Here is a 24,249-nt window from a genome sequence, read left to right as displayed (position 1 = left end):
CCATGAAGAGTTCTGTCCAAGCACACTTCAATCTTTCTCCAAATCCTAACAGATTTGCAGCAAAATCTATTTTAGCTACCTTCAGGGATTAACATCTGATAGATACAACTGGCGACTGCAAGCAATGGAGAACCCTTCGATTCTAATCTAAAGCTTGACAAATACTGAACAGTTAATCTACAAATCAATAGCACCTTGATACTAAAAAAAAAAAAAAAATAATTAAAAAATGCTTTCATTACAAAGCAGAAAATTAATTCCTACCACACTACACCATGCAGCAGGAAAGTTGCAATACCTCCACTACAGCTCCCAGGAGCACAAGACAGCTCTCCTGCATACAATCTCAAACTCTCCAGTAAGGGCAGCAGGTAAGCCTCCTTTTCTCCACCTTCCAATGCACCTCATCAGTCTCTGATTATGACAGTAAGATTTTTGATGGCCAGTTTAGAAAGCCCAGGACCATGCTGAGGCTTGTGTTAAGTACTTAGTTCAGCCACTCAGTCCCCCCCTCTGATGACCTAACAGGTTTGAGAAGCAGGTCTGTATGAACTCCATGAAGTTCAATACCAGATGCAAGGTGTTGCATATGGGTCAGGGCAATCCCAAGCACAAATACAAACTGGGAAAAGAATCGATTGAGAGGAGTCCTCAGGAGAAGGCCATGGGTATGAGAAGCTCAACATGACCCAGCAATGTGTACCTGCAGCCAAGAAAGCCAACCCCATCCTGGGCTGCATGAAAAGCAGTGTGACCAGCAGGTCGAGGGAGCTGACTGTCCCTTCACATGTCCCTGTGAGACCCCATCAGGAGCACTGTCTACAGCTCTGGGGCCCCCAGCACAAGGAGGACATGGACCTGTTGGGGAGTCCAGCGGGGGCCATGAAGACCCTCATAGAGCTGGAGCAGATCTAGTACAGAGACAGATTGGGAGAGCTGAGCTTGTTCAACCTAGAGAAGACCCCAGAGAGACCTTAAAGCCCTTTTCAGTGCATACATACAAGAGAGCAATATAGTCAAGAACGCGCAATTGTAAGATTGGCTTAGAAGAGGGAATGTCTTTAAACTGAAAGAGGGTAGATTTGGATTAGGTATTAAGAGGAGCTTCTTTACTGTGACAGTAGTGAGGCAGTGGCAGAGGCTGTCCAGAGAAGATGTGGGTACCCAGGCTGGATGGGTCTTGGAGCAACCTGGTCTAGTGGAAGGTGTCCCTAACCATGGTAGATCATTTGGAACTAGGTGGTCATTAAGATCTCTTCCAACTCAACCCACTCTCTGGTTCTACCCCAGCCACATGATTTTATATCTAATTACAGATGCAGGGAACAAACACAAAAACTTAAATTCTTATTTCACAATAATGTATGACATTAATGAAATAAATGAAATAAATGCTGGGACAAGAACGCGGAGGCAAAAAAGATATACCTTGCTCAGAATTACCGAGGAAGACAAGAAGCTGGGCAGATGTTGCACGATTGTTTATGAAAAAATACATTTTATACTCCTCACACAATCCTTGGGGATTGATGTATGCACCAACACTCAAATTCAGGAAATGTTGTTGAATACGGTAATATTGGAGTCTACTATAAATAACTGGAAAAGAAGGTTTCTTTATTTTCTTTTAAGAAAAAAATGGAAGAAATAGCAGAGGAGCCAGAAAGAGATATCTTTAACCACCCACCCGAAACGAGCTAGATCTGCGCCGGCAGAGCTCCGGCAGCGCCGGGGCAGGGCACGGGCTCGGAAATGCTGGCTGCCGGCGGAGCACGCCGCCAGCAGGCCCCGAACCCAGCATCGGCCGGGAAGCCAATCGCGCTGTTCTCACTTCGCCGTCACAGAACACAGAACACCTTCCATCTAACTCACTACCGGCGACCCGTCCCGGCCTCCGCCGCGGCCCCGCCCGCCCCCGGCGGTCCCAGGCCAGGGCGGGCCCTGCCGGCGCTCCGCGGGGCCGGGGGCGGGGTCGCCGCCGCTTCCTCCGCGGGGCTTGTGGGCGGTCGGGCTCGCCATGGGGCAGTGCTTGCCGTGCATGGGGGGCGCCGTCAAGGACGTGGTGGAGACGCCCGACCCGGTGAGTGTGGGGCCGCGGTGGCGGCCCCGGCCCCGGCCCCGGGGGCGGTGCCCCCTCCATTTCCCCGTTGTTTATCGTGACGCCGAGCGTCGCTGCGGTGAGGGCGAGCGCGGGGTGCGGTGGCCTTCTTTCCTCAACATGGAGGCCAGGCCGCGGGCTGTTACAGTGCCTGGGAGGCAGCGGCTGTGCCGGGGAAGGGAAGCCCGTCCTTCGGCCCCCGGCCCGGGCTGGGGAAAGCTGTTGGGCCGAGGCCGCCCGGGGCATCCCGCCGCTCGGGGCCTGGCGCCCCAGAGCCTCCCGCAGCTCTGCCCCACGGATCACGCGTGGGCACCTCCGTGGTGCTGTGGAGACCGGGGGTTTTGCGGGAGAGGTGTAAGTGCATAATTAGGGCCAATATGACCCCCATTTTTACAAGAAAAAAAAACTGTGCGTATTTCTCCAGTATGTAGTGATGCTCGCTTCTAACTACCCTCCGCTGCATGACATTTTTCCTAGGTGAGTAATAGTCCATCTCTGTGCTTTTTACCCCTCATTTGAGGGTTTTATGGGGAGAAGGAAAGGAGCCCGCTTCGCCTGGGAGAGCAAGCATTCCCCTTTCCAGACTCTAAAAGGACTGCGTGCCATTTTTTTGAGTGAAGGTGCAGAACAGCTGAATAGCGATTTCTCGTGGCGTTTGACTGTATTTATGTCAGCAGCTGCTCTTCTGGCATATTAGTCATTAAAAACGCTTCGTTCTCGCAGGCTGGCAATGCAGGGGAAGACGATGCTAATTGACTTGAAGCTGACATTTTGTGGGAGTTAGTATCACAGATTCGAGTTGTACTTAAAAATTAAGACTTTAAAAAGAATGCAAAGACTATATTGAAGTATAATTTCACTGTCTCTAACATTATATCTAGGAAATAAAAAGAAGACAACTAGCAGAAGCCGCTGAAAAGAGGCAGATGGAGGTAATGCTTGATAAAATGTCATTTATTGAAATTATTTTTAGATAACTGATTTATGGGGATAACGGCTGTGGCTTCTCTGTTAACCCTGGATATCATGTTTGTATTGTGGGAATTAAGTACTTTCCTAATATTATTAATGTTGTACATTTATGCCTTTTTTATATATTTATATATATATGTTAAGAATTTCACAGCTAGGTAGGTGCTCTAAGACCATTACAAATAACTGAGCTTGATATTTTACAGTAGTTTATAAAACAACCTAAGAACTGAAAGAGCAAGTTCAACATTATTTTTTTCCTTGTTCTAACACTTGAAAACAAGACATGGAGAAGTATTCGAACCAGAGTGGTCAAACAATTGTTGCAGTGGCAATTTCAAGTGGTACTGGACTTTCCTTAAAAATGCAGGTTGTATGCACTTGCAGGTTCTGTTTATCAACAAGGCAACATTTTGAAAATGTTTATCACATCAGATTCCAACAGAGATGTGGTATTAACTTAGTCTTTTGTCTTTTTAAGGTTGCCAATCTTTAACTTCTTCAATACCTTTAAAGTTAGAAGAAGGATACAAATGTTCTAGCAGAACAACCAGCCTGTTTCTTTTTTCCTTAAACACCTTTAAAAAAGGCTTAGAGCATATACTCTTTACTTATTGTAGATTTTGAATGGTATGTCTTAGAGACCACAGCTGAACTGTGAAGAGAAAGGATTGTTATTTGTGTGAATGTTAGTGACATTGCATATTGACTTAGGAATTGACTGTTATGCATGGGGACCATGTTGACCTGGTTTGAATGGAGTTTAGTAAATAACTGGAGCAACAGCTGAGTGATGCATTGGAGTCCTTAAAACCTTTGATTTTGTGTCATTCTATGTACTAAAAGCAATCCACATGTTATTTTCAATCACAAGTATGTTTCAGTCACAAAGAAATTTTAAGTATAACTGTAGGAAATAGCTAGCTCTTAACTGGCTAAACAGCTTTCCTGAGAGGAAGGAGAAATGAAGCAACTAGTGTTGTGGATGTCCTTGAATCTTTGTGGGACCCAATATGCTGACAAAGAAAAATGGAAGTATCACTCTCTGTTACTTTCTGTTTTCTTGGAAGACAAAGAGCTAAAGCATCTACCAGGATTTTTCAGGACTATCTTTGAGGTCATTTTATCCTCTGAATGTTGGGTAATGGAGATGTCTTGCAAGCAGCCATATTTAGTTTTGCCCTTGTGAGGGGACAAGAGAGTAGATCAGATGTCCTTCTTTTTCTACTTAGTGTTTTCCTGTACACGCTTGTTAGCTGCTCATTATCCCTCCTGATGTCATGTGAGCTGTTCTTCCTTTTGGAGTGCTGCAGGCAGTTTGGGTACCTGACTCATTTGGAAGACCAGTTTCCTAAGAGGCAGAGAACATATGGTCTAAGGAGATTGGTATTTGGTGATAAGATTTGTCTTAAAACCCACTGAGAACTGAGTTTATTGTCAGGACCTTGAAATTGAGGTGAGAACATTGCTGTTTTACCTTCGTAGGTTTTAGCATCTTTTTGTATAATTTCTGCTGTGTTATTATAAGCCTAAATTTAGATAAGAATCCATTTTTAAAACATTTTCCTCTTTTTTTCCCATTTCTTTTTAATGGTATTAACTGTCTGTAATTCTGATATTCCTGCCGTCTAGTCTAGATCTATCATTAAACAGTTCCCTCAAGGATGTGAAGCAGGCAGTTCATGACAGATTTTTCATTTGGTACTCCTGCTACCCACACATCCTGTGACATTTGAAAAGGTAGCTTGTCATGCAGGGTATTTTTCGCAGATCAGAGTTTAAAAGTTGAACTTCTTCACAGCCTAGGCTAGCACTCCTAACACAGCTCTTTTTGTCCACTGTTCGTGAGGGTAAAAGTAGTCCCTGACACTGAAAAAACTACAGATCAAAAATTTGTGGACTTGTGGGAAGGGAGCTGGTTCTGCATCTGAGGATTAACTTCACCTGGATGTAGTAAAGTGAAACAAAAACACGCTCACCTATGGGACTAAGCCTTCACAGAATGAGGAAATATCCTGAAGAGGCTGCCTTGATATAATAGTAGCCTAAGTAGTACTAAGTGCTTCAGTCTTTTAACCACAGTTCATAAAATAGTGTTGCCGACACTTGCAGTTTGGTTTCTCTCCAGAAAAATAGCTAACTTGGGCTTACTCAAATGTGTTTTCTCCCAGGCTTCCTCTCGAGGTATTAAGAATCCTTACTCTGTAGAGCAGAAGAAAAAGAAACAGGAAGAAATAGAAAGAAGACTTGCAGATTCACGTCCTGGAGGAGAAGGAGGACTGAGAGTAAGTTTAAAAAAAAAAGAATATAATTCAATTGTCCATATATTCACTGTGGAAATTCTGTTTTGTCATGTAGAAGATTGAATAACTTGAGGAAAAACCAAGAGGAAGGGAAATGAAATAGAAATGGAAGCGTGTGTCATTATCATGCAGTGTTCTTAATGAGAATTCATCACTAGGACAGAAAGCAGGGATGGGAGAGGACTTTTTCTCTGCCTCTTCTTCCCACTTTTGTACATCTATGATGCATCAATTTTACAAGTCTTTCAGCACTGGGGACCTCATCACTGTGTTGTCTTGTACTCAGCGTCCCTTTTCAGTGCCAGTTGAGATTGTCTCTCTTCCTTCAGAGCTTATAGAAGACATTTGAACTAAGTGGGGTGATGGTTTTGGGTTTATGTATGTGTCTCTCATTACAAAAGAAACATACCATGTTGGCATAAATATGGATGAAGTTTACTACTATTGCTATTCTGATGTGAACTTTACCTCAGAAGGCCAGGCAGAGAGTTAGTGAAGAATTACAATCTCTCCAAAACAATAGATGTATCTGATCACTGAACCTCAGACTCTGTAAACCTTCATCTTTTGCCTTCATTATCGTATATGGCTCATGAGTTTGTGTAAGTTGCCACTGGTACACTGCATGTCCATCACTTGCTGGGATAAAAGGTGAATTTAGAATTTAAAGATGAATGGAGAATTTGTTGTAGTTTGACAGTCTTATGGTGTTTTGTTTTGTTTGGGATTTTTGCTTTCTTTTCCTTCTCTTCATACAAACCTGTGGTGTGTTTTGTTTTTTCAGTGGCAGGTTGGATAACACATGACTTCTGAAGAAAAGATGGTTGATGTTTACTGCCAATAACTTGTCCGTTTCTGCAGCCAAGTGGCACTTACTCATCATGCGGCTTTTGCTGTTTACATCTGAAAACTCAGCAGTACTTTGCCATTGTGGGACGATGGACGTGGAAATACTCACAAAGAAACTTAAGAACTAATTCTGAACACTATGGTTTTTGCCAATTTTGTTTGTTTTCCATGCATGTTTTATTACTTCTGTGTCAAGACTTCCTGTCAGCTGGAAGTGGCCACCTTATGTGTAGTCAGTCAATATATGTATAGTATTTGGTTAATTGATGTCTGTCTGTGTGGGACTGGCCTGAGCAAGCTCAGGTGCCCATGTCTTGGTTTTGATGCTTATTTCAAACACTACAATTAAACTTTTCTCCAAGTCCTCATGTAGAAAGTTTTTCATATATATATATATGTATTTAAATGTGCAGATGAGAGCATTTATTTCTGTTTCCTAATGACTCTTGGACTGCTTAGGAATTTAGTGCCTTTTTCAAAAAAAAAAAAAGCAGAGTCATGGTGGGTCCTTACAAATGGAATAATTTTATGACTAGTTATAAGAAAAAATAGAAACCTTTATAAATACTGTGTTCTTAGATCAAGAATGCTCTTTTATTATGTGTGTAATGATTATTCTCATTTTCTCATGTGGATTTCTTTTGAGTCTGTAAGTATAATGAGTACTGAAAGTTAAACATGAAATTAAAAACCCTGTTATTAGTTGTTTTCATTTATTACCACAAGAGGGCAATGCTGCTCTTGTCAGGATTTTGAAAAACAAACAGGAAAACCGTTACTATGCCATCTCTTTGCCAACTCATTTCCAAGAGTTTCTGTGTTATCCATTTAGGTGGACTACTTACAGTGCAAAAACATTTTTTTTTCCCAGAGAGCATTATGCACATTATGCATGGGCTTAGTACTGCAATTGCCTCATTTCTCACTTAATCAAGACTATAGAGGCTTTTTTTTTCACCCCTTGAACTATATTTTCTGTCTTTCATGTCTCAGTACTGCCCAGTGTTGTCCTGGGAGTGCAGTCTTGACAGTTTCCTGGCTTAGCCTTCAGAATTGAGTTGAGAAGGGAGAACTTTCAATATTAACATAATGTTTGGGCTGAAAAAAGCTGTATCCTTGGCTGAAGACTGCCTTCAGTTTCCTTTGATTGCTGGCAATTGCTCTCTTCAGTGTATTAACTGGTCATAATAATTTTTTAAAAGTCTAGTGAAAATGCATTTAGTTATAAAAAATTATCTCAGACATTAATTTGAAATCTAAGATCACAGTAGGTGTCCTGCAAGACACTTAAGCAGCACTTAGACTTACTTGGTCACTTGGACTATTTAAAGCTTCAAACATTTTTCTCTATTCTCTGTCATACTGTTTCCCCCAAAACTGCAAGGGAAACAAATAACCATGTCTCTTGTCAAGCCTATGCTTGCATTAGTGCTATAAACATTTTCATTTAAAGCCATTGAAAGAACCTAGGGAAACGAATCACTCTTCTCTGTCTCCATCCTTTATGTAAAAGCTAGAGCTTCCTGTGCTTCTTAAGAGACCTAGTTTTGAATGTAGGATTTATTCTACAGCTAAGGAACTACATCAGAGGATGTGGGAGTGTGTAGTTCTAGATTACAAATAACCTACAAAGCTGTTTTAGAAGATGTTCCTGTACCATACACATCCAATTGTCCAAATGGCCTCAACTGCCTGGGAATTATTTGGGTAAATAAAAACACTTACTCTTGGTTTAAGTTTTGTTTCAACTGAGAGTGAAAGCAGAAACTATTGAAGATCAGTGGTGTACAACTGATGGCTATCTGACATGTACATGTACCATTAAACAGTAAGGCTGAGAGCCATGTAGATTAGAGCTGCTCTCTTCTTACATGTGTTTTCTGTCTTTCTTATTGCTTAGTGCAGCACTAAGTTAACATGAACCACAACAGGACTTTGTATTTCCCCCAATCCTAGATTTGCTTCACCTCAGAGGCTGCTAAAATTCACCTTTTCATGTAGATATCTAGACAGTTGATATTTTGTTTACATCAGTACCACTCTTTTTTTTTTCCTTCGTCTTCTGAAACCATAGTCTTGCACTTCAAAAACTGACAGGCCAAAGCCCAGTGTTGGTAAACTGGACTGAAAAGCTGACTCTCCGTGACTGTGGTAGCATCATCGTTGTTGCAGTAAGAAAGTGAAGTCATTTGCCATGGTTTCCATATGGTTAAAATGCATAGATTATGCTAGAAAGAGAGTGTTTGTAGCAGAAATTTGGGAAGACACAGAAGCTGTGTCTCTACAAGGATGGGCAACATCACAGTGGGCCCTGTGGAACACAGATTATTTCAGCACATGGATTTGGCACAGTGACAAGACTAAATAGCTGAGACACATCTCATCAGGCACAAGCAGTACCTGCAGTTTTTCCAGAGTCTGGGAAAGCCTGTCCAGCCTCATCAGCATTAGTGTGATCCCACCTGTCTGTTCCACCTTACCTTAGTCACCATGCAACAGGCTAAGAAAGTAGAGGCAGAGCAAAGAAGCAGCACTGCATCTCCTTGTCTGGTACTGTCAGGCTGCTGCCAATGTATGTTTGGGCGTAAGCCCAAAAAGAACCAAACCCTTGTCAGCATCTCTAGGAGATGCTTCTGTAACTCTGTGGTGTGGCAAACAGCTTGTCTTTCAGATCTAAAGTGAACATGTGTAATGAATTCAGGATTGAGTCTTCAGTTACAAGAAACTTGCTGTACCTTCCCACACATATTGCCTTCTTATTTCACTCATCCCCACCAAAAATCCTTTAACTAGCTGCTGTAGATTTTAGATAAAAAAGGTGGTACTGCAAAGGAAGGAGCAATTATCCCTATAATAAAGATGTGAACAAATCCTGTCCTCTATCAGTGACGTTAATAATCCTGCTTGGAAAAACATGTCCAGGTAATGTACTAATAATATGGTGACACAATGCACTTCCTATAATGAGCAATAACAGATATCGCAGTTACATTTTCAAACATTTTGAATGGCTTCCAGCATGATGAGTCATATTTGACATTATACAGTAATAATGTTTTTTTGTAAATAATTTTACATAATTTATCCATTTTGAGATTAGCACAATTTATTCACAGGCAGCTCCCATGGGGTTTGGTCTTCGAGGACTTAGAGAAAAGGCTTTGCTGCAGCTCCTATCACTTAAATGTTTTAGCACTTCAGCCTCCTCAACATTCAAATCCAGCCAATTTACACAGCAAAATCGTTAAAATCACTACATCATGGAAAATGACCTAAATCTGTTCTGCCCCCATCACTGCATCAAGGACTGTATGCCTTTGAGCAAGATTCTGCTGCTTAGCTTTAGCTTTATAATTGAGCCATAGGTTCCTAACAAATTTTCCAATTCCTGCATTGCTACAGGACCTAATACACTATGAAAATACTATTTATCATATCAGCAACACTTACCTCCAACCTCTTCTTCCAGACTGCTTTGTTGATGCTTTCATTTCCTCCTCTGTTATTCACATCCACACCAATGTAGTCAAAAGCAGTAAGTCCCACCTGCATTTTTTTTTTTCATCAGGTGGTACTGGCAATACTTTAAAATAAAATCCTATAGTCTCCCATTCTGGAACTGGCAAAGTTGAAGTTTTAAGTCAGGAAATGATTTAATGTAATTTTTTAAAAGACCCTGAAACAAAAAAAGACTATTTTGGTAGGTAAACTCCAAGCACATAAAGGGGTTCATGTTTAGTTTAAAATCTTGATTTGGATTTACTGTGACTGTTGAAGTTTACTATTAAAATAAACTTATTAATACCTTTTTTATAATTATCTGCTCTGATTTATTTATATGTAAACACCTTCAAATATTTAAAAAAACAACCTAATAATAACAACAACACAAACTTAGTCTTGGATGGTGGAAATAAAGGTTGAACTTGAAGATCCTGGAAGTCTTTTCAACCTCAATGATTCTGTGAAATCCAACGAATTATGTTTAAATAACTAACCATTATTTCTAAATAAACATGTCACATTTTCACAAATGGTTTTTTTTTCCTTCCCTTTTCATTTGAAAACAGATCTCTCAGTGCTTATATTAAGATAATGGGCTTTTTTAAGCTACGCTGCATTTTTTATAAAATGATGTTGTGGTCTGTTTTCTGCTCCCTTATGAAGGAAATATGACAACTTCTATGACAACTGAGGCTTCCTATGGCTTTTCAAAAGATTTATTGCTTCAATATGTGTTTAATCTTTCTAGAAAGTGTTTCAAGAATAAAAGGCTGCAACTTTGGAATTATGTCCTGCTACTTTGCTGCACCAAGCAATTGTGAGCTGCTTGTATTCAGCAGGTAGTTTTAGATGGTGAGGTAGACCTTCTCCACAGAAATGAGATACAACATGCTGATTTTAATAAGGCATGGAACATGAAAGACTATCTTGATCCTTTCTAGCCCACAGACATTTTGCTGTTAATTTTAAAGCCTGCAGGAGTAAATAATAAGACCATTTTTAAAAAATTTAACATCAGAAAATAGAGAAAAATACTACTCAGTACTAAAAAAAAATATTTCAAGGATGTTTTTGATTTTTTTCCCTGCAAAGAAAAACTACAGTAATTTCACGAATACAAGCCGCAGCAATTTGACAAAAATGTTGGTGGAAACCCGGAAGTGCGGCTAATACTCGGGGGTGGCTAATCTGTGAATAATTTTCTGACATTTACAACCCCAGACGTGCCAGCCAGGGCGCTGAGCCAAGCACCTGCCAGTAAAAGCCGGCATTCCATGATTGTTACAGTGTTACTGTGTTGCCCTGGCTCCCTGCAGGCAGCACGGGGGGCGGGGAGAGAGGCGGGATAGCTCTCTTCTTCCCTCCTCTGCCACAGCCCAGGGGAGGACGGGTGGGGGGGCGCGCCGCCATTGCCGCGGCCCGGGGAGGAGGTGGGGTGCTTTGTCCGCACCCGCTGCCGGCGCCACGGGCACGGGAAAGCTCCGTCCCCACCGCCGCCGCTGCCGTAGGAGCGGGGGAAGCTCCGTCCCTGCCTGCCACTGTGGGGCAGTGCCGACCTGGGGTGACCGAGTCCAGTGGCAGTGGCGGGTGGCCCCGAGCCCAGTGGCAGCGGCGGCCGGCCCCGAGCGGCAGCACCGGGCTGGGCCACCTGGCCCCGTCAGCGGCCCCTAGCGGGCCGAGCCTGCACAACCTTAGCTCAGCCAGTAAACCCCGCCCTCCCGCGGTTCTGTTACTAATTGCACGCGGGTCCTCGCTGCGAACGACAGAGCGGCTTATATTCGGGTGCGGCTTATTTATGGACAAAAACCGAAATATTTGCCAACACCCAGAGATGTGGCTTATACTCAGTGCGGCTTGTATTCATGAATTTACTGTAATTTTCAATAAACTTTGGGTATTTCTGTGTTATCTGTTTGCCCCTTTCTTTGTGCAACTCCTTATTAGGGCATCAAGCAGTGCTGTGTATTGTAGACATCCAGTCAGTAGCAGCAAAGTGGAGATTAGAGATTACAAATAATAAGAGTTTCAAAAGATATGAGTATCTAAAAAAATTTATTTCAGTTTTAAATTTATACAATAAGTGAAACAATCCTATAAAAAGATTTTTCTAGGATGTTACAAGGCACATAAATTACCAAATATAAACAGAAAATTAGCCAAAATAATGAACTAAGCCCACATACACCTTTAGTTATACTAGAGATGTGTGAATGATTTATGAGAATGTGAATCACTCTGTTTACAGGGTAATGAATATTTCACATTTAACATGACCAACAACATTAAAACCAGGGGAAGGAAAAGCTCATATCCAAGAACAGTGCCATGTTTTGTGACTCCAGAGGGACTTGCATCTTCTGAAGCTCCTTGGGCCTGAGGGCTGTGCACCTTACTGCTTCCCTTACGGGGTGCAGAACATTACCTCACTGGTATCACCGAGCAGCTCCACTGTCTGACAGAGGAAGGGGCAATCTTTCCCCTTCCCCATGCTTCTATATTGGGCAACTTTGTTAAAAACAGAAAGGATCTACACATACATCGAACACTCAGCACTGTGTTCAGCTTTAAATAGTAAAACGGTGTGAAGGAGTTTCTTGGGCTTTTTTTCCTTTAAGAAATGGCTTTGAAAAGTTGTTTGGCATGCAATAAGCCATTATATTCTACTAATTAAGAAAAGATTGCAAAACATACAAACAGTCAATTTTTATTTCATTTCAAGAGACATTTCCAAATAATTTCCCTAAATACCCATTTTCCACCTGCATATATATATATATATATTTCAACTAACCTAACAGTCAGGGATTCAAAGTAATAAGATTTTCGTACAAATATATTTCACTGTTTATTTTCTTCCATTAACAGGATGCACTCCTTTATGTAGCTCTAAGTATACATTCACATATTAAAGAGTAATAATTTGGCTAAAAATATATGTCTATTTATTATCCGATTGTAGTAATTAGCCTATCAAGGGTAATTTGCTATAAAAGATACAGTACTAGAAATAAATAGTTCTAAATTCAATGATCTTCAAAATGGGGTGTCATTTCCATTCGGTGTTAAGCTTTCCAAAGTCCTTTTAAAGCATTAACTAAATTCACTACACTTGGGAGAATAATTTGGACCTACATACATGAAGTCCCAGTTATATGAGATGCTTATTTCACTTAATCTCTTTCTTGGTTTTGTAATGGGCAGAAACAACCAGATAATTGTCTGGATTCATGTCCCTGAGGTTTGGAGACTTGCTCTGGATTGGAGAAGTTTTCCCATCTACTCGGGAGATCTGAAGCATTCGGCACGGATCATGCTTCAGTAAGTAACCTGCAAAAGTCTCCCAACCTCCTCCAACACGAACCATCACATGTTTGTTGTGCAGCATCTGAAATTACACAGGCAGGAAAAAACACAAACACTCTTGAGAGGCTACCATTCACAAAGAAATCACACTTTTCTGCTGTAAAAAACCTGCTTACTTTAATTGAAAGTAAAAAACACATGATGGTAGTCCACTTTACAGTAAAAGGAAAGGAAAAGAAATAGTAGAGTGTTTTTATTTGCATTTTAAAACTAAATTTAAAAAACTGTGAGAAAATAAGCTGGTGTTTTAAACTGAAAATTTTAATAGTCTATGTAAATAAATGCTGCACATTTTTCTAGTCCTATAACATGGAGTCTTTCTGTTCTTCATGTGTTTAGTAGAAATATGCCCGGGAACATGAATGCATTTAGATTATTATTTTTTTTTTAATATGTTAGCAAAAACATCACTTTATATAGTCTTGAAACTAGCTTTTCTTTATAGGAATAGTGAAGGACAAACAACCAAACCAACTTTTCCTATCTCTGAAAAATTATCAAAAATATTTAAGAAAAATGAAGTTCCATTTATTTTAACAGTTAAGTCTTGCTGAAAATACATTCTAATAAAGTAGTCTAAAGTAGTTGTAATTAAAATAATCCAATGAGGTGCATCAGAAGTAATTTATCTGGAACTGTTTGGATACACCTGAATTTTCTGCCTAAATTCAAATAAATTTTTTCACCAAATGCCGGTGGACTATGCCTACCCTTGAGTTCATTTGGTGATTTTGCCCATTTCTCCCTTTTGTTTCTCCATGTAGAACAGTCAAATAAATACCAGTGAGGTATCTTAAGCAGTACATTATGTATTTTATTGGTTTATTTTATAACCAGTACTGTAAATACCACATTGAAAAATGCTTTGATCAAGATACCTCAGGAAATGCTTAAAAACATTTAACTGTAGCACCAGAAATTAGAAATTGGTCCTGTAAAAGGCATCTAGAAGACATTCAACACAGTCTAGGTTTTGAATGTATGGCTGTGATGCCCTTATGGACATGTCCAAAATCCCCTTGAGAACTGACAGTATTTGCAATAGAGACTTACACAGCACATAAACCTTTTGTAACACAGCATAGCTAACAGAACAGGAAACATCCTCAATCAAAAAAAAAAAAAAATCACAGATAACAGAAGGCAAAAAATTAACTTAAAAAAACCCTCAACCAAAAACCCCCCTACCTCTGCCTATTGTTTGAATTTTGTGACATAAGGAGTCAGATTCAACTGGAGTGAAGAAAGCATGGCCAGCTGTACAACTTACTGAAGTCTGAAAAGGAGGTTACATTTATAAGGAATGGAACTCTTCATTAGAATAAACAGCTGCAGATGAAATCTCATATGACAGTTTTCATTTAAAGCATTTTTACACAAGGAAATTCTTGTTTCTGTGCTTTGTTTTTTTGTGAAACACAATGGGAAATCAATTATGGATACTGAGAAATAAAGTTACTTCTGATCCATCATAAGGAGATGCTCAAGCACTCTCAGTTTAATCTCCTAGCTACTGAGTGCACTGTTGCTCTGGGTTGTATGAAAGGTAGCTTCTACAGTAGCTGTACACAAACGAGGTTTTTCTCTAAACTTATAGGAGTGAAAACAGAATCAGACTTTTTCTCTCAAGGTTTGTATTTTAGTTTCAAAACTGATTTGAGCTGACAAGGGTATGAGATTTGAATCATGCCTTTAGTCTGGACAATATATCATGAAAAAAACAAATGGTTTCTACATAGTTTGAAAATTGGAAGTTCAAATGGCAATAGAGCCATAAGACAGTCTAGAGAATTTTATTTAGCAACTTTCTTCTCTTTGAGTGCCTTAAAAAGCTTTTGAGAACTGCCCCAAAACCTTTTAACACTAAAACAACTTAAGCCCAACTAGTGTAATACAACATGAGGTGGGGAGGGGTTGACTATGCCTGAAATTTCAGTTTCCTTATATTATCACAGGAGGATTCATGTTTCAAGAGCAGTTAGTACCTGGACTTTTGATTAAGATGGACATTTTGCAAAAAGTATATTTGGTTCAATTTCCCTTACTGACTACTGTGCAAACACACTATACTATTTCCTGATGTAGGAAATGCTTAAGTTAAATGCATATTTTTTGTATTTCCCCTCCTTGATCTTAATCTTTTATATTATTATACTCTTTCAAAATTTATTGAGTGCTTGCTTTCTACAGAGTTTTCCTACATCCTAAATGTAGTAACTGTTTATGCTGTGCTGTGCCACAAATGCACCATTTTACTCTGACAGTCATATTTTGGTGTTAGTAACATCCTCATGAATCTAAAATAATGCTGCTAATTTCAGAATTGCTCCAGCTTCACAGAAGTATGAAGGACTTCTTAGCATGGAAAAAAAATTCCAAAGCAACAACTTGCTTTACTTTCTAACTGGAAAAGCAGTTTTCTCCCCAAAATACTTCAGCTGAAGATCAAACATTTGAGGTTTCATAATCCATCCAATTCACCTTTTCAACTGCATGAGACCTCTGAGAAGAAAAAAAGTTGGATTCTACAATCATAAAGCTTATTGATATCAATTTAAATATATTCATGCCTTACATGTATTTTCACACTGCTATCCAGCCAGCTAAAACTAAGAAAATCCCTTCTGAAATTAAAATCCAATATATGTTGATGATTGCCATAAATTCCGTGATTTTAATTGTGTCTGAAGCAGGGCTGTCAGTAAAGTTCTTCTCTCTTGAATCTGTCTTTAAGCTCAATCTTCAGTGAAACAAACATATTAGAAACCAGAGGATCAGAAAATTGCATTACAGAGGAAGAAATGATAGATTGTTTTGGTAGACATCAAGGCTGTACCCAGAGATAACAAGAGAAAGAGCTGATAAAAGTTAGGTGACACTAAGCTGTCATTGCATAGGACTTTGGCATCAGAGTAAAATACAGTCTAGGCAGCTATGGTTTTCACATACTACAAGTTTGGTGAGTTTGATGCCTTATTAAAGAGATATTAGGCTGTATGAAAAGACAATAAGTTTATCTAAATAAGTAGTGTTTTACTGACTTGAAAAAAAAAATCTATTCTGTTTTATAGGAACTAAAAACCTGGCCTAATACAGTTACACTTCAGATTATAACTTTCTTACATAATATTTCAGGAGGTGAGAGGAAGAAGGAGGAGAAATTACACACTATGGATCTGATCCAAGTACTATAAAAGCCAACACAAAACCCCTACTGACTCAAAAGGAACTTGGGCTGGGTTCTGGAAGCTAAATGCAGCAACCTAAGGCAAATAGAGTTAGTTGGTATTACTTTAGACCAACTTCAGAAACAGTGCAGGCTACATACCTGGGAGAATATTGACTATAAAAACTGAAGGTATTTGGCAAAATAATGCAGAGAATCACACCACTGACTGCGCAAAACAAATTTCACACTCAGAAAAGTGAAATATTAATGAGGTTGCTAATGAGAAGAAATCAAATTTTACTGACTATAAGCCACTTAGACTTATTGTTATCAATAGATGTAGCTTGTTGCTTGTATCTTAGGACTTAAGGATACTTCTTTGAGTGTTCAGAACAACCTCATGAAATGGACTTCTAGATCAACACATTTCACGCTGTCTCCAGAAACATCGCAGGCCAACATTAAAGAAATACCACTGTTTTGAAGACTTATGTGCATTTCTGAATTAGACCACTGCCCACAGCAAGCTTGAAGGATTTGCTGCCACCAATGAGAGGTAAACACATCCACCCACCCAAATACAAGGCACCCTCAGATATGGTACCTCTATGTGATGATTCTGCTGCAACCTCCACTGATACTATTTAGGAATCATTTTGCTCCAGCTTGTCCATACCACTTTTGATGATCTACCCTCCTGTCTATGAAAAAAAAAATTGCTTTCTCAAATCTCAGCAGTATTCAGCATTCACTAACCATTCTTAGTTTAAAAAAAAAAAAAAAAGTAAGAGCAGGATACAAATCTCAGACCAGGAATGGGACTCAGATCTAGACCTTTATCCTGCTCCAGTGAGTCTCTGGGCCTGTATCTAGAATATGTTATTGTCAAATAATGACAAATTATTCTGCAGGGCATAGCTCATGTGGACATTTTCATGGAATAGGACATCTCTTTCATATAAGAGACTGTAGCCTTTCTCTTCCCAGTTGTGACCTGAAGAACTGATATTTGCAGTTGGCAAAAGGTGAAGTCTTGGAATTTGATACCCATATCTATATGGAAGATGAAGAAGTATTTTCTGGAGACTTGAGACACTATTGCTTCAGGAAACAGAGTCAGTAAAATTAGTCCTCAAAATCCCCAGAGATTCCAATGCTTGGCGGTTACCCAGGTCTGCTTGAAGGTTGCCACTGAAAATGCTCACATTTATCACTTAATGTGGAATGAGACCTAGATTGGTGAAGCCCTAAGAAAGACTCTAGAAGACTTGCAGTGTGCAGAAAAGTCTGTCCAGCTGTATGCCTTCCCAGAAGCTCTAATGACAGTAGTTCAACATCCCTGACTGTCACCAAAACATGCAAAAATTCATGCTAGCAGTCCATGCTAACAGTCCATTCAAACAGGGGACGACTAGGGGCAGGCCAAGAAGAGGACACCATCTTAGTAGGTGGTGGAAGGCATTTATAGAAAACAAGTTTTCTAAATTTTCAGAAATTTATAGGCAATTGTTTGTTGCTACATGAAGTTTTTCCACTTCCCTGAAAATTCAGTGACCTGAAAACACCAGACTGTGTAATAGGCTCCTGATTGTTTGCTTGCAAGCCAAATTTACAGGCATTAAAAATGCCTTGTTAGCAAAGATTATGCAGCTTCATCTCTAGAATTCCTCATAAAATTTATAGCAAAATACTGAAGTATGATCTAATTAAATCATGAGCCAGGTTCTATTTAGATACAGTCCTATTTAAAAAAGTTTACAGACACTGTAGCATAAATATTGTAAAAGGCAGTACTGCTCTTACACACAGAGGACTCACCTACACACAAGGAATCATGGGAGCAATTCACAACAGAATATGGAAGAACATCAGCTTCCAGTGGGAAAGTTAGAATGCTTCCCTTCAACCATACTGTTTCTTAGCTTTCATTCCCCTTTTGTCATTGAATTAGTGTCTTCTCAGTTTTAGTCTGATGTTTTAGTCTAATAACAGAATGAAGCTTATTTTAGACTTTTAAGGAGTCACTTATGTGCCTGAGTGCACATCCAAGGGATACAAATCAAACCTCACCTCTATAAATCTGAAAAAGGGCAAATTATGCAGCCAATTCCAGGTACTAATTATTCATCCACATTGAAGTAATCCATTTGATGTCTATTAATGTATACTTTGGCAGATAACAATTTATTAGTCCCGTCCAACTGAAATTATTCTAAAAATAAGTAAGTAGAAGTAAGTCTTTCTCCACCTGAAAACCAGGAAATATACACTCCTCATTTTCCCTTGTCACCCCTTATTAACTCCCATTTTGCCTAGCTCCCCTCTTTATATAGGATTATACAAAAATGTTTTGGGTTTTGTCTAGTAATTTTTAAAGTTCCAAATGATGTGACTTCAGCCATTACATATGAATTTGTTTAAGGACCAGCTCTGACTTTCTGTGTTAAAACCCCAACAAAGTAGCCTGCACTTCCTCTCTCTTCAGACACCATGATAATGACATGGAAAATAGACATATCACTGGATTAACATTTCCCTCTCATTTTTGGGGAGTTATATGTTATAAAACACACTAAACAAATCTCACTTAGTGGGAAAAAAAAAGTCATAAAAAAGCTTGGTCTGAAAAAAAGATGTCAAGAGCATATGTTGATTGTTTGTCACAGTATTTCTAGCTATGCTACAGTTTGGTTTTTAGAATTAACATACTTTCTGAACTATAAAGAATTTTCTTTAATGTTACATCTTGGCTGTATCAAACACATCAACAGGTATCCACTTAATTTATTGCGTGAATCTCTGTTTCAAATCAAAAGATCAAGGAGACTTTGTGTATGCAAATACAATAGGCATCTAAATAATCATTCCGATATGTAAAGACCCAACGGGCTATTTAAACATTGAAAGTATGAAACAGAAAATAGCAGGTGCAATTATCCACTTTTCTTATTCTCAAAATTTGGCTGTCATTTCACTCTGCAAACAAAATTCAAAGAGGATTGTAGACATCTCTCTGCAGACAGGACATTGAGGAGGTCAGCCAGTAAAGACAGTGGTTTTAAGCATACCCTTGTCTTTTCAAAGTTAAGTGAGGTTTTGTACTGAGTATTAAAAAGTATGAAAAAACTACAACAATAATAAGAGTACCAAAAATAAAAGAAGGAATGGCAACAGAGCAGTACACTACATATAGTGTCATCTTTAAGACAAACACTATCTTTTTCTTAATACATGGCAAGATCCCTCATCTGTCCAATGGCATCATCACACAGCAAAGAAGAATTTAGGGTTCAATTACATATTTTTGTATAATTTTCCATATTCAACTCCAAACTGCTTCAGATGCCAGCAGCAGACACACACAGACACAGCTTTTTTTTCAGCAGTAAGAATGAGATAGTATTATTATTGTGATCTATCACAGATACTACTGTATCTTCAAAAAAGACTCACTCTTGAAAAAAAGCCATCTCTCTTCAATTAAGACATAATGAGAGACTCGTAAGATTTAGTGGGCAACAGACACCTCTAACAGTCACTATTCTAAGACAAAATTTTTAATTATAACTGTGTTTTCATTGAATTTTCTTCCCTACCCATATTTTTGTCATTTTTCTATTACACAGTTGAGTCTTCAGGATTTGCAAAGTGATAGCAGCTCATAGTATAATTATAAAATACATTATTAGGTACTATAACTTGTTACTGTAATATTGTATTATATTATTAAATAGGTATTCACACTTTAATCTAGTAATACATTTTGAAATTAAGTAGAGATGGAAATGTTTAAATATATAAATAAAGTGAAGATCTACTCCTTCCTGGAAGCTTACAAATACACTTTTATACCTAATGAAACCAGTCACACATTTTCAAGAAGTGAGTGATGTAGCTCCTACGAAGCCAATGGGAAGTCCAATTCTTCAAAATATATTTTGGGTCATGTTTTTCAGAAATCTGAATCAGATCCTTTTGCTAAAATACTATTTTTTTTCTTTTATGAAAAGGTCCCTAGGATAAAGGTTTAAAAACCCTAATCACTGTATCCTTTGTTAATTAAATCTCCTCCTTTCAAAGTAGCCTTCTCGTTCTCCTTGTCATTTCACAGGTATTTCTATGAAAAGATGCATAATAACATCACCTGTTTTATTTCACTAAAACACATATCAGAAAGCTCTTGCCATTTAGAATAGGAAGGGAATTGCTTCCACCCAACACATCTTTACTTAATTGATTAGTCATTTTGCTTGTTTAGATTTCTTCTTTTTCTAAACTGGTAATTGGCAATTTGGCAACTGCCTCCATTTTCAAAAACCACTCCTTTCTGTGAAAAACTTAAGCAAACAAGGGTAAGTTAAGCTGAGTTAAAATGAGAGAGCCTTTATCTCTTGGAATTCAGTTTCTTTTCAAGCCTTTTATATTCCATTTGTAAGTGCCTTTGGACCTCCTTTCAGATTTCTACCTCATGACTTTCCAATTTATTTTTGCATTAATTACCCAAGTTGTTAAACTACCATATCAAGTAAAAAAACTTGTTTTTTACAGTGCTTATGGAATGCTACAATAGGATGTCATGTTTTCAGTGCAGCTGGTAATGCAACTGGGAATAGAAAACATCTCTGCTGAAGACAGGCACAAAGGTAACTGGCTGGTGATTCCACTGAAATCAGACTGCTATAACTAAAAAACAAACACTTCATACATTACTATATCTTGTTGGTATGACCTACATTATGTTAAAACACTGCTTAAGTAATTTATAATTCATACATGATTGCAAATTACTCCTAGCAGGAAGGCAAGTGCAACTTGTAAAACCATTTAAAAATCTGGTAACAGTGCTCCCAAGTATCTTAACTTTGTGCTTTTCACCCTCACAGAGAGCTAAATCCCGCTCCACTCTTACAGTTTGTGCAGAAAGCAAATCTCCACCAAACCTCACAGTAATATGAAATTAAAACAAAATTTGACTTAGATTTAAGTCACAGATCTGGAAACTAGCATCTAATCAGGTTAGAAACCCAATACCAAGGGAAATAAGTTTGTAAATTGTTCCTAGAGAGTTCCCCTAGAAAAGGGGATGTGGAAAAGCTGAGATTGCTTTTTACTTGCATCTGGATTTATAAAGATCTGAAAGAAGCTAGGAAACTCATATTTGACCGTGAAGACACAGGGTGTCTAAAAATAAATAGGATGCTAAATTATTAAAGCCCTATGTGATGTAAAAGAAGTAAGTACTTTTGCAAGCCTTCAATTATAGCAGAGAGCAGGTAAATGGCATGTCTGCAGTAGTACCGGGAACAACGTACCAGAAAAATCTTCCATTTGATGTATCAGCAGAACATCATACTAGGACAGCACCACAGCCTCCCAGAAGGGGCAACAGCAAATGCTGAAAACAGTACTCTGATAAATATAACAGTGCTCTGATAAATCTAATAACACACAGGGGGTATCACTGGAGATCAGCCATTGTGAGAAGTACAGCAATGGCAGGGTGGTGACACAGTAAGGAAGTAGAAAACAGGATGTGGGGATGAGTAAAACGAAAGCGAACAGATGGCCTAGAAGTACCCACTGGAATGTTAGAGACAACAGTGCTTGAGAGCCAAGGTGTCCTGGGGTGATTAATGATGTTATTGTATTCCATATCTATCTGTGCCAAAAAAATTGTTACTGTCTCTTTCAGACCCTGCATCAGCCCCTTGTGTATGTGGGGCTGTGACCATGAGCATCTTCAAAACCTCCCCGCCCAGGTGGTTTGCTGCTTTTTGCCATGTGGCTGCTCCTGGGCTGCTTGGTCTTTGCTCAGGGAAACTTTGTTTTTTGCCACCCACTCCAGGAGAGAGGATGTGAGCAGAGCTCTTGATTTTTTGTGGCAGCTTTGGGTTTGCAATTGTAAGCCATTGGTAGAAAGTGTATTTCACAATTAGAAAGCGTTTAGAAGTGAACCTTGCAAACTCTGCTGGCAGTGGGAGAAAAAAAAGCCAGGTGAGGTGCTGGGGTCACCTAGTCACCACCCCGCCACCCACCACCGCAGTGCAGAGTACGGCAGCAGCAGGAGGAAGCAGTGGTGCAGACCTCAAATGAGCTGGCAAGTTTCCATCTGCCTCTAGAACTGCTCTGTAGCTCTTGCCTTCCTGGTAGGGGCTATCACCATTCCATCTTTGTTCCTGGGGCTATGTGGGTGCCTGGGAAGCACCATTTTAGAAGGGAAGGGTGAGACGTCATCTCCCCTGTGTCTTTCAGCCACACAGCCGCTGCTGGGAGATGCCATTTTGGGAATGGCATTTTGGGCCTCTCTGTACATGTGGGTTGTGAGGTCTAGCAGTTATTTACTTTTTTTCCTCCTTCCTGTTGGCATTCTGTTTGTTAAAAAGTTTTTGGGTTGTTTTTTTTTTTTTTCTACTCCCATCTATTCGTATTCATCCCTTATTAGTGGAAAGGGATCATATGAACTCTTACAGGGAGACAACTCATTCCATAATGTTCTTCATTAAATTGTCTCAAACCAAGAGACTAGGGAAAGAAAGTTTGTTTTCAGCAGGCATCTAAGAATAAGCAAGAATCTAGCAGCCCACTGATGCTGCTACTGAAATCTCGAACTGATATAGCACATGGAATAATGAAGGATAGAGAGAGAAATCTCAGGGCAACTCACAATAATTACAACTTAGAAGACTGAAAACACAACTGGAAGTGGGACTGTCAGCAGTGTCCCATAAATTATGGGATCCAGCACAGCGGTGATTTTTAGCTGATATATAGTCTGCCGATAGTAGAGATTGTTCCATAGTTTCAATGATAAAGAAAATTGCACATGATGCCTGACCTCAGGACCTGAGATATTTACAAAGACACATATGGAAAGCAGTGCTGGGAAAACTGAGAATTTTATAGGAATGGGATAGGAACAAAGAAAAGATCACAGTGAAGTGAATGGAAAGATCTCATGAAGCCTGAGACACTGAAGAACAATAATTTGATTAGTGTAATGGTCCCAGTTTAAGGGTGAGCATTTCTGCAGTCATGTGTATCATTAAAGATACTTAGGGGCCATGAAATAACATCTTGCATTCTGAAAAAGAAATAATCAAGTGAGGAAATGAAAATTTTTCCCTTTTCACATTGCAAAATGAAACATCTTTCGTCTATTTATGCATGGCAAGAGATGAAGTCAATATCCATGGTATAACGGCATAAAACACCAATGCACAGGAGTTCAGCTCTTTGTATACCTGAAGCAGCCAGGTAAATCCTGATAGCTATTGACCTCTGGAGTTAACAGTTGTGTTAAACATTTCTACAAAGGGAAGGCATTTGGATTGACTATAGCAAAAGTACTACACTCAGTGAAACTGCTTATTTCTGTTTTCAGACAATAGCAGACTCATTAAAATAATCAGTCCAAGTATTCCTTCCTAACTAACAAAAATCAAGATACATTTTTGTACCAGTAAAAATAACATGACAGTTTGGACATTTGAAATTCTTCTTGATTTAATTTTCCCTCAAACCTTATATTTACTTTCTGTCTGATACCATTTAATAGAATTTGGAAACAGCATATGTTCCATGTCTAGCACTAGATCTAGCTTTACTGTTTGAAAACAACATCCTGCATAGGTGAGCACTTTGTGTGCAAGAAATAACACAGATGCAGAAGCAAACACAATTCCTGTTCATTAAGACCAAGTGAATTTCTGACAAATGAAGGCATTAATGTCTCGGAAAAAAATTAATAGGGCCAAAGGAAAATTATTTAGACATGGATTCATGTTCAGAATGGTATTTGTAGGTAAAGGGACCGTGCATTTCCAGGTACTTTGGCTGATGTCTGGTGCACCTAGTTGAGGTCTGAGGGCAATTAAGGTGACACTTATTTGTTTCTTACCCTCTAGACACATATGTCTGGGCCAGCCACAAGGAGGACCTAGTCCCTATCAACTGAAATGTGTGATATGGAGCAGAAATCTAATTGCTCCTAT

The 24,249-nt window shown here is 39.1% G+C and overlaps 2 protein-coding genes across 5 annotated transcripts in view; one reads left to right on the top strand and one right to left on the bottom strand.

The window, feature by feature from the left end:
• The first annotated feature begins 1,946 nt into the window (after window positions 1–1,946).
• LOC116998129 (small VCP interacting protein) lies at window positions 1,947–6,921 on the top strand. Its single transcript, XM_033063543.2, has 4 exons — window positions 1,947–2,080; window positions 2,980–3,030; window positions 5,242–5,355; window positions 6,158–6,921. Exons 1-4 carry the CDS (start codon window positions 2,018–2,020, stop codon window positions 6,170–6,172), a joined length of 243 nt encoding a protein of 80 aa, XP_032919434.1. The 5' UTR covers window positions 1,947–2,017; the 3' UTR covers window positions 6,173–6,921.
• Window positions 6,922–11,761: 4,840 nt separating this feature from the next.
• GAS2 (growth arrest specific 2) overlaps window positions 11,762–24,249 on the bottom strand; it is an 89,450-nt gene continuing 76,962 nt past the window's right edge. For all 4 annotated transcript variants that reach the window (XM_033063300.2, XM_033063299.2, XM_033063301.2 and 1 more), the window contains one exon: window positions 11,762–13,111. In XM_033063300.2, coding sequence (XP_032919191.1) covers window positions 12,893–13,111 — 219 coding nt within the window. In that variant the 3' untranslated portion in view covers window positions 11,762–12,892. The remainder of the gene's footprint in view (window positions 13,112–24,249) is intronic.

Source organism: Catharus ustulatus, chromosome 6, assembly GCF_009819885.2.
Source record: "Catharus ustulatus isolate bCatUst1 chromosome 6, bCatUst1.pri.v2, whole genome shotgun sequence".
NCBI lineage: Eukaryota > Metazoa > Chordata > Aves > Passeriformes > Turdidae > Catharus > Catharus ustulatus.
This window is presented reverse-complemented; position numbering and strand designations above follow the sequence as displayed.

Coding starts and splice junctions, on each gene's coding strand:
- LOC116998129 (XM_033063543.2), top strand. CDS start 2,018: ATGGGGCAGTGCTTGCCGTGCATGGGGGGCGCCGTCAAGGACGTGGTG. Junction 2,081..2,979: donor TGGTGGAGACGCCCGACCCG/GTGAGTGTGGGG, acceptor CATTATATCTAG/GAAATAAAAAGAAGACAACT. Junction 3,031..5,241: donor CTGAAAAGAGGCAGATGGAG/GTAATGCTTGAT, acceptor GTTTTCTCCCAG/GCTTCCTCTCGAGGTATTAA.